Consider the following 9,424-nt stretch of genomic DNA (forward strand, 5'->3'; position numbering starts at 1 on the left):
CCTAGTCTCCGATAGGAACACCAATTTGGGGTTATGCGACTGCATGAGCGCAGTCAGGTCACGAACTGTCCGGGAGTTCCCCACCCCAGCAATTCCATGCTAGGGCATTCATTGCTCCTGACGGCGCTCGTCATGAGCTCCCGTCAGGTTCGCCGCGTAAAGGCTAGCTGTTTTACTGCGTTTCGCCGGAGACTCGCTTTCCTTCCCCATTGATGCAAGGTCAGCCACCTCCATCCCACTCTTCTCCAACTCCTTAATGGAGTCAGCTACCCCTGAATTCACAATTTTCTTAGACCTCTTTTGCTTATCAATCTCCTTTGCAGCACCATTTAAACCCCTGGCTGAGTTTTTCTTTTCATTACTCCTGCCCGACTTCTGCTCCTTAGCCATCTACATTCGCTCACTCATACTCAGATGATGTTCTTGCTGCAGTCCACCACTAGAAGGTAGCTGTGATGAGCCATTGTATGAATCCAGACCGGACACCCTAGCCTTGCTATCCTCCAACACTTCATTGACCATTGCATTCAGATCCGGGATAGGGGCATTTACATCCAGCATCTGAACTCCTTTTGACAGTTCAGTCTCCATATCCGCCGGGGAGACCGTTCCAGCCGGAATCCCTCCTGCACCCCGGCCAGCAGAGAATCCCTAGCCTTCTCTACTCCTTTTCAAGACATGGGAGACGCTCCAGCCCCCACTCTGATGACTGGACACACTCGCCGCAGCCTGAAACTTCTCTTTCTGTTCACCACAGAAATTCAAACCCCTACGAGCATTAGACTCCAGCGGCCTTATAGTTTGTCTTCTGCCAACTTCTCTCTTTTGTGGGGAACAACGCAAAGCCTCTCCAAAACGCACTCCACCCACCTCCGGGATCTCTTCCGGGCACTCACGCTTGTCATGGCCAATCCTGCCACACCAGAAGCAAAAGAACGGGATGTTTTCATAGCGAACAGCGAACTCAAAGGTCCCATGCCCTCTCACCTTCTGTTGTACAGTGTGCATGATCGGCTTCGCCAGGGAGAAATCAATTTTCACTCTTTTATAGTCCTGCACCGCATCTCCCACCTGCACAACCCTTCCCACCTTTCCTCCTAGTGCTCTCACAAAGCCATCAGGCATCATGTCCACTGGGATATCATAAATCCTGATCCATAACCCAATGGACTCAATGGTCACTTCCGACAACCGGGTCACTCCATCATACTCCCTCCTTCCCCGTTTATAAGGCATGGTGAAACATGACACGGTCTTCTAAACAACACTTTGACCATTTATTTATCATATATTATATCACTTTTGATTATAAACTTATAATCATTGTAAAATATATTTGATTATGAATCCAATCATATGAAATTTGCATTATAAAAATAAAAATTTAATAGTCAAATTATTGGTCAAAGATGATAAGGTTTGAATCTTGATATACGTGTATGCCTTATAAACAGGGAAAGAGGGAGTATGGAACAAAGATTATGGCATCTCCTTTATGGCGCCATGGTCCTCCCTGTGTCGCCTTCAGCATCAGCGCTTCCGATCCAAATTCAAGAAGAAAACGATTACCTCCAAGTTCTCTATATGGCACCGCCTCCTTCAGGTCCCAAGCCTTGCGCATTTCATCAAACATGGCTCTAGTGTAGAAATCTTTCCCAGAAAAGTACCTGGCCACTGAAAGCCAGCGCTTCGGCATCTTCACTGCTTCCTCATCCTCCTCAAAGACGTATTCGTCTTCTTCTTCCTGATCATCTTGCTGATTAGCGCCATGCAGAATCATGCGCTGATCGGTGATCGGGAAGTGATCAACGGGTTCCTTTCCCGGCTTGCGCCCCCCGGCAGCGCCGTCTCCAGCAGCGCATCCACCTGCTCTCTGATGGCAGGTCCATGGCCACCACCACTACCAGAGCTTTCCCTGTTCTCCCTGTTCTCCATGGTTCACCCGGGAACGTTCGATGGTTCGGCTCAGATCGCACTGCCAGCAATGGCTTCGGATGGGAAATTTCCTCACCGGAAACCCCTTATCACCCCCACCACGACAATCAGTAGATCCAAAACCAAACTAGTGGAACGATCGCGGATCAGTCAGCAAACCCTAACCGGGATGTCAGGGTTTCTGAGTACGAAGCCCAAACCGAGTTCAGATATCTCCCGATGATCGCAGGAGTCCGGAACGGAGTCGCATAGACCTGGCCGATAACAAGATCAATCTGATACACCCTGTCCGGCAGTAGCGAAACGGAGAGTTCCCAAGACGCTCACAGAGCGAGATGGAATAAAATGGTCCAGGGAGGAGGTCCCCGGCACGCTGCCCGACGAGGAACGTCGGCAGTAGACCAGCCGGCGCTGGAATCCGTCGGAGAACCGAAGTCAGTCGAGTCGCCGCCCAGTCGCCGCCCAATCGCCTCCGTCTTTTTCGCTCATTCTAGCGCCACCGCTGCTGAGGAAGTTGTCATGGCAGATTTAAGCTCGACCCAATTGTCACTCAACCATCCACTTGATAAGCAGCAATCAGATTTCTTCCAAAAAAGAAAGCAGCAATCAGGCTAACTACGGAGAATAGTCTGATCGACGGGGAGTCGAGTCGGGGAACCTGTTCGGTGGCGAACAAAGCGAGCGGCCGGCCGGCCGGCCACTTCGCATTAGTCAATGGCCTCGGAATTATTCTAACTCCAGCACTAACATAGCGGGCAATATATGAACAAAAAAAAACCGTGGTGATCGCGCGTTCGCGCATGCAGAAAAGCAGGCGCGCAGGGCGGAATCGGCCCGGCCGGAGTCACGGCCTCACGGGCGCGCCGGCAGAGCCCGCCGCGCTCTCGAGCACCCCCAGGACGGGAGCGACTAGCGGAGTGGGCATGATGGCCTGGCCGGCGACTCGGCGATGATGCACGCGCGCTTGGCCCGGGGGCGGGGGGACAAGCGACTACTCCGCGGGCAGCAGGGCTACCGGTAGCTAGCCAGCCTCATCAAGGAGGAGGGCGCGCAGCACGGGCACGGATCAGCAGCGCCGCAGCGGCAGCCACCTACTCCTGCCTGCGCTGCCTGCCGGCTGCCGCCCCCGCGCATGTGGCCGGCCGGGGGCTCTGCCCGCGCGCGCGGCGCACTGGCATTGCCGTGGGAGGAGCGGGAGCTAACCGCGCGGCAGGGGACGACGTGCAGCGGTGCAGGTGCACAGTAGCCTGGACTCGAGAGCATCCATGGGGCAGCAACAGAGGAAATCATCTCATCTACTGCTGCGACCCACACCAACGTGCAGTGCTGCATTTGACTTTGGCTTCCTACTACACTGCGGAGTACTGTGGCCCTGTTTGGTTTAGCTCTAGTACTACTAGCACACAATTCCCGAAAAAAGAATCTTCAATGCATGGAGTACTAAACGAAGTTTATTTGCAAAACCTTTTCACGGATGGGTGTAACTTTTCACGACGAATCTAATGATAGTAATTAATCGATGATTGGCTATAGTGATGCTACAGTAACCATTCTCGAATCGTGCGGTCAAAAACCTCATTAGGTTCGTCTCGCGAAGTAGTACAGCGCTGTGGAGTTAGTTTTGTAAATTACCTTTATTTAGTACCTCTAATTATTGATCAAAATTTTTGTGCTACTTGTGCTATTTTCATCCAAACAGGGCCACTACTGCACAGAGTGCTTAGCTCAGTAGCATAACAAAAAAAAAAACAGGGACCAGTACAAACCATGACGCGAATCTTTTTAGCACCAGCCGCCGTCTACCTGTTAGACTCGCTGCCGAGGTGGGCACACTTCTTGCCATCGGCGAAACTGGAGTGCATGCGTGAGGCTCTGGACTTCTAGACTAGCTTGCCGAAGCGGGCAAAGTTGGCACCGAGAGAACATCAAACGTGCCCTTAAAAACTACGCCTCGTTTAGTTCCCTTCAAAATTTTACAAGATTTCACATGACATCGAATTTTTAAACGCATGCATAAAGTATTAAATATAGCTAAATAAAATAACTGATTATGTAGTTTGTTTATAATTTGCGAGACGAATCTTTTGAGCCTAGTTAACCTATGATCGGACAATAATTATCAAATACAAACGAAAGTACTACAGTACTTTACAACTTTTCTTTTACGCATCTAAACAAGAGCCTAGTCAAAATGTGTCCTCTAATTTCAAATTTCTCAAAATACCCTCTAGTTATCAACGTGACGTGCTAGGCGTTAGGCGACACTTGGCGGCAAGTAATAAGACCGTCCGTACATTTCAAACTAAAACGTACGCAGTGAGATGGAAAGCGTTTGCTCGCCACGTACCCTTCAGGGTCTCGACACGTACGTGTATTTGGACGCCTGGTTGGCTGGTTGCTCGGCGCACGGAAATCCCATGCGCTTGAGCAGGCGGGGCCCGGCTGCCGCAAGCCACGGGCCGTGTGGAGCCGAATCGGATCAGCTGTCCGGTGTCCTCGGCGCCCACCGGTCAGTCTCGGTTCAGCTCGCGTCGCGACGGGAATAAAATGGTGAACGGTCAGACTCTCGTGCCCGCGCGCGCGGGGGGAGCAGCGCCAGGCTCGGGTCCGGTGGCGTGGGGTGCGCCGGTGCGAGGTGGGGCGATGGTGCGCGCGGCCCGGGGGGAGAGGGACGTGTCCGTGGCGCTGTCGGGCTCGCTCTCGTGTCGGCGGTTCCGTCTGCGCCCCGACCCCTCGACCGTTTCCTTGCCCACGATTATTAGAACCTTGGACTGGGACCGGGTCAGCCGAATTTTCCTCATGGGAAATGCAGGAGGAGACGCACCAACCACACCAGCCTACTCATTTCTTCATCAGCACCTCCTATCCATGGGCTCTCTGCTGGTATTCCAATGTGTTGGTCGTGTCTGCTAGACCTCAGAGAAGAAAACGCAGCGACGGCAGCATGCAGCCTGCAAGATCCCAGCCAATCAGCCATGGACATGCGCCAAGCTACCGAAATACAAATACTACTACTGCTTTGCAGACTGGAGCGGTAAATAAGACCGGCGAACAATGGCGCGCTTCGATGTTAATGAGCAAGCTGCCTGCCAAACCACCACCGTCCACGTTACCCCGAGCCGTGTGCCGTGACGTCCTCAGCTCTGGCTGGAACGGCCCAGGACCGGCCTCTTCCATCCTGCGCTCCCCTAGTTCTCTTCTCCAGCAGTACTCGAAGTAATATTCCTTGGTGGCTTGGTCAATGGTCGTGGACGCCAGGCCCAGCTTGCCCTAGCTGGAAACCGTAACGAACTTCTCGCGAGACATCGGTTGGGTCGCGAGCGGCCGATTGATTTGTCCCGCGGATGTGGTTACTGGTTAGTCGATGCTGCGGATTCTTAACAGCGTTGTAGAGTTAGACCACTTAGACGTGACCTGCACCTTCCCAAAACTAGCATACTCGCCAACCTGGCTTGCAGTTGCAGGCTCTCCAAGCAGAGCGGGGGGTACCAGTACCATACCAGTGGTCCATGACCATGACAAGCAAGAGCACGGTCGACCGCAGGTGAGCTGAGAGGGTGAGAGCTGACTCGGACTCGGCCACCTGGAGCGGACGCGGCACAAGCCGATCCCGGGGAGCCGTGGCCACGGGGCCAGCCGCCAGCGGCCCAAGCGCACAAGCGCAAGACCCCGCGCGACAAGCGGACGACAAGGCCTCTCCCCCTCCCCGGAGAAAGGGAGGGGGGAAAAGGGCAGAGGCGAGAGAAATTCGTTAAAAAAAGTTTTCAAAAAAAAAGAGAAATTCGTTAAAAAATCCCCCGGTCGGCCACTTTTATTACCACCAGCCCCGCAAGTCGCCGCTCGCTGCCTGGCCCCCTCCACCTCGCATCACCTCCTCTCCAAAGTAGACCTGGGCATCCTCCGGTCCGGGTCGGGTTCGGGTCGGGCCAAAAAAAGCCCGGTGTTTTTTCTAGCGGCCCGTGCCCGACCCGACCTGGTGGCCGGGCCGTAAAATTGAGCCCGCACCCGACCCGACAGCCAGTCGGGTTCGGGTCGGGTTCGGGTCGGGTCGGGCCGGGCCTATGTAAAATGTCGGGTTCCTTCGGGTTTTTCGGGTTTCGGGTCAAAATTTTTAGCCCGTGCCCGGCCCGTCAGTCATACCGGGTCAAAAATTTTGACCCGAGCCCGCCCATCAAACTCTTCGGGTCGGGTCGGGTCGGGCTATTTTCGGGCGGGTTGGGTCGGGTCCGTCGGGTCGGGCAGCCCATGCCCAGGTCTACTCCAAAGCAGGGGTGAGCGAGAAAACCACCCAGCTGGCCCTTCTCTCTCTCTCTCTCTCTCTGGTCTCTGCTCCCCCGTCTCTTCCCCACCCGCCCCAATGTCGCCGCCCCTCGAGCCCCACGACTACATCGGCCTCTCCGCCGCCGCCGCCGCCGCGCCTCCGACGCCGACCTCCTCCTCGTCGTCCTCCTCCTCGCCGGCGCCGCGCCTCACGCTCCGCCTCGGCCTGCCGGGCTCCGAGTCCCCCGACCACGAGGACGTCGCCGCCGCGCTCTCCCTCGGCCCGCCGCCCGCCGCGCCCGGCTCCGCCAAGCGCGCCTTCCCGGACCCCTCCCCCCGCGCCGGCGCCGCCAGGGCCGGCGACGGCAAGCAGGCGCCCCCCGCCGCGCCGCCGGCCGCCAAGTAAGACTCCACGCTTCGATTTCCGCCGCGGGAGTGGCCGGCTCGGCCGGGGATTGGGGTTGGACGCCGCCGGGTCTGACCGATGCGGTGCGGTGCTGTCGGTCCGTGCAGGGCGCAGGTGGTGGGATGGCCGCCTGTGCGGAACTACCGGAAGAACACCCTCGCCGCCAGCGCCTCCAAGGCCAAGGCGCCGGCGGAGGAGGCCGCGTCCGGGGGCGGGCCCATGTACGTGAAGGTCAGCATGGATGGCGCGCCCTACCTCAGGAAGGTGGACATCAAGATGTATTCCAGCTACGAGGACCTCTCCGCGGCGCTCGAGAAGATGTTCAGCTGCTTCATCACTGGTGAGTCATGTGCGGCTCTAAGCTTTTCTTTGATGCGTTCCCCGTCTTTCGGTAACGCAACTACTACTCCAGTCACTGCCGTTTTAGGAAGCGTATTGATTGGATCCGTTGCCGGAAGAGCTTTGTGCTGTAGATTTACGCAGAAGGTTTACTGCACGAGCTTCAGTGTTATCAAGTAAAATTTGCTGTCTACAAACAAAGATCCACTGGGACTTCTTAACTTTAGCATTTAACCGTCGTACGGTGATCTACTAGTGCATAGGGAAAACAGTAATCTACTAGTGCATATGGAAAACTTGCTGTTCATCATGCCACAATTAAAAGTGCCGACTCCGTTGCTCAAGTTTTTATCAAACCCATGTTGCTTAACAAATGGAGGAATGACCGGGACAAAAACACCCCATTTTCATGGCCTGAAAATAGCAGTCAATATGTAAACATGAAAGTTATAAGATAGAAATCATCAAGCAGTTTTTGCATATTATTTTAATGAGAATATTTACTCATTTGCCTGTGATTTTAAAAGGTCAAAGTGGTCTACGTAAATCATCAAGCAAAGACAGGCTTACAAATGGCATGAAGGCGGATGCCGTCCAAGACCAGGAGTATGTCCTTACATATGAGGATAAGGATGCGGACTGGATGCTCGTTGGGGATCTTCCCTGGGAGTAAGTAGCATACATTCTTATACAATCACATGAATTCTCATCATTGAAAACCTTCCTGTGGATTGTTATTGTTGTCCCTTCACTCCAATTTGGAAAAGATACATGACACAGATTTTGGATATCAAAATGCTATGTATTTGCTTTTTAATGGTGCCAGTGGACTATAGTTGGATCAACACATTTTGGCTATGGAAAAAAAAATCATTCCCCCCTTGTCAATGCATTACCCCATAGCATCAGTGGCTTGGTCATCATAGAAAGATTTATTGTATATTCTTAACATCATATCAGCAGTGTTTATAGTTCCTCAACCTTTTTTCATTCCAGATTTGAAGTTTATCTGTATTTTTCAGCTAGTGATGTAAGTGGCCATTGCAAAACAGAACAGAAATCTTTAGAGACAACTGAAGGTGTTTACACATCCATCATCCCCCTCCCCCCCCCTAAAATCCCAATGTACCAAGCCCTCGGTGTTATATTGGCCATTGAAGTATCCTGAAATTTGGTCTGCTAACTTGCTAAATTGGTTACCCGTACAATTTTCTGTAAATTTCATACCTATTCAAGGTATCACTCAAGACTAATATTGTGCAAGTGCTGACCTTATTTGTTCCTTTGCAGTTTGTTTACCACAATCTGTAGGAAGTTGAAAATCATGAGGGGGTCTGATGCTGTTGGAATAGGTATGTAATGTGTGTGTAACAATAGAACTTGAGGTTCTGCATGTATTTGGTGCTTATGTTACTGGATGATTTTATTAATTCCCAAGGATTAGTATATGCAGTTAAATTATAGTATGCGAGTGTATATTTTTCAATGTTTTACACAGGCCATTGGTCCAGCCCTTTGGAAGTGTTTAAGTATTGGCTGATTAACTATATCCTGTCTGCTGTTGAATTGTTGCTTATGCAATGCTCATATATATAGTTGATTTCTCTTGGCTTGCAACAGATGCATGAACCTAAAGCACTAGGATGATAAAGTGTTCATTGTAACAAACAGCAGCTTGCTATTTTGGCACCTGAATCTGAAAATTTAATGGAATTTTTTTTTCCTGTCAGCAACTAACACAACTGGCTATTGCATTTGATTCTCCTTTCTGAAAATTTGGTGCATTATGTCATTAGCTATGATTTTAATTTTGGGACCTCAACTTTTGGCTACCTTGCACGATTCTAACCTATGTCCATTTGCCTGCAGCCCCAAGAACCATTGAGCAGACAGGTCAGAACAAATAATCTTTTGGCCTTCGACTGCACGCACGAAAGACATCTGAGTTAGCTGGGAGATGATGTTGAAGGCAGAAATAATTCCTGGGGATTATCTAAAATTCCTCGAATGTTAGTGTAGATTCACGTGTTATTGAGCTGTGCATTTGTATGTCTGTAATGTGATCCTTCAGATCATGCAATCCTAGGTTGCTCTTGTTGTGCCTTTCGAAGGCCAAATCAGGGAGCACTCTGTTTCCTGTGCGTGCTTGCATTCCCATGTTACTCTACCCCGAAATCACCCATCATGCCCCAAGAACTGATTGCTTCGTAATGTCAAGAAAGTTGTACTAATTGTTCAGTCGTAACTGCGTTCTTTATACTGGAGGAATGGGGGCTGAATCTGCAGTTCTGCACTATGTTTGCGTTCTGCACTATGTTTGCGTTCTGCACTATGCTTGCTACTATACCACCATTGATACCTATACTGACAGCACATTTTCCCGGAATGAGCAGGGATGGAATCGAAAACGCGAAGCGAAAGAAGTTGTGGAGCTGGAGCCTGGGTTTGCTGGGATCTTCGGGCTCCGCCGCTTCTGCTGGGGTC

At 51.8% G+C, this 9,424-nt stretch overlaps 1 protein-coding gene across 1 annotated transcript; it reads left to right on the top strand.

Annotated features, from left to right (window-relative positions):
- Positions 1 to 6,219: 6,219 nt before the first annotated feature.
- Positions 6,220 to 9,204, top strand: LOC120675238 (auxin-responsive protein IAA5-like). Its single transcript, XM_039956351.1, has 5 exons — positions 6,220 to 6,597; positions 6,709 to 6,941; positions 7,468 to 7,609; positions 8,231 to 8,292; positions 8,810 to 9,204. The coding sequence occupies exons 1-5, from the start codon at positions 6,293 to 6,295 to the stop codon at positions 8,845 to 8,847; spliced, it is 780 nt and encodes a 259-aa protein (XP_039812285.1). The 5' UTR covers positions 6,220 to 6,292; the 3' UTR covers positions 8,848 to 9,204.
- Positions 9,205 to 9,424: the final 220 nt, after the last annotated feature.

This window comes from Panicum virgatum, chromosome 5N (genome assembly GCF_016808335.1).
Source record: "Panicum virgatum strain AP13 chromosome 5N, P.virgatum_v5, whole genome shotgun sequence".
Lineage (NCBI taxonomy): Eukaryota > Viridiplantae > Streptophyta > Magnoliopsida > Poales > Poaceae > Panicum > Panicum virgatum.

Coding starts and splice junctions, on each gene's coding strand:
- LOC120675238 (XM_039956351.1), top strand. CDS start 6,293: ATGTCGCCGCCCCTCGAGCCCCACGACTACATCGGCCTCTCCGCCGCC. Junction 6,942..7,467: donor GTTCAGCTGCTTCATCACTG/GTGAGTCATGTG, acceptor TGATTTTAAAAG/GTCAAAGTGGTCTACGTAAA. Junction 8,293..8,809: donor GTCTGATGCTGTTGGAATAG/GTATGTAATGTG, acceptor ATTTGCCTGCAG/CCCCAAGAACCATTGAGCAG.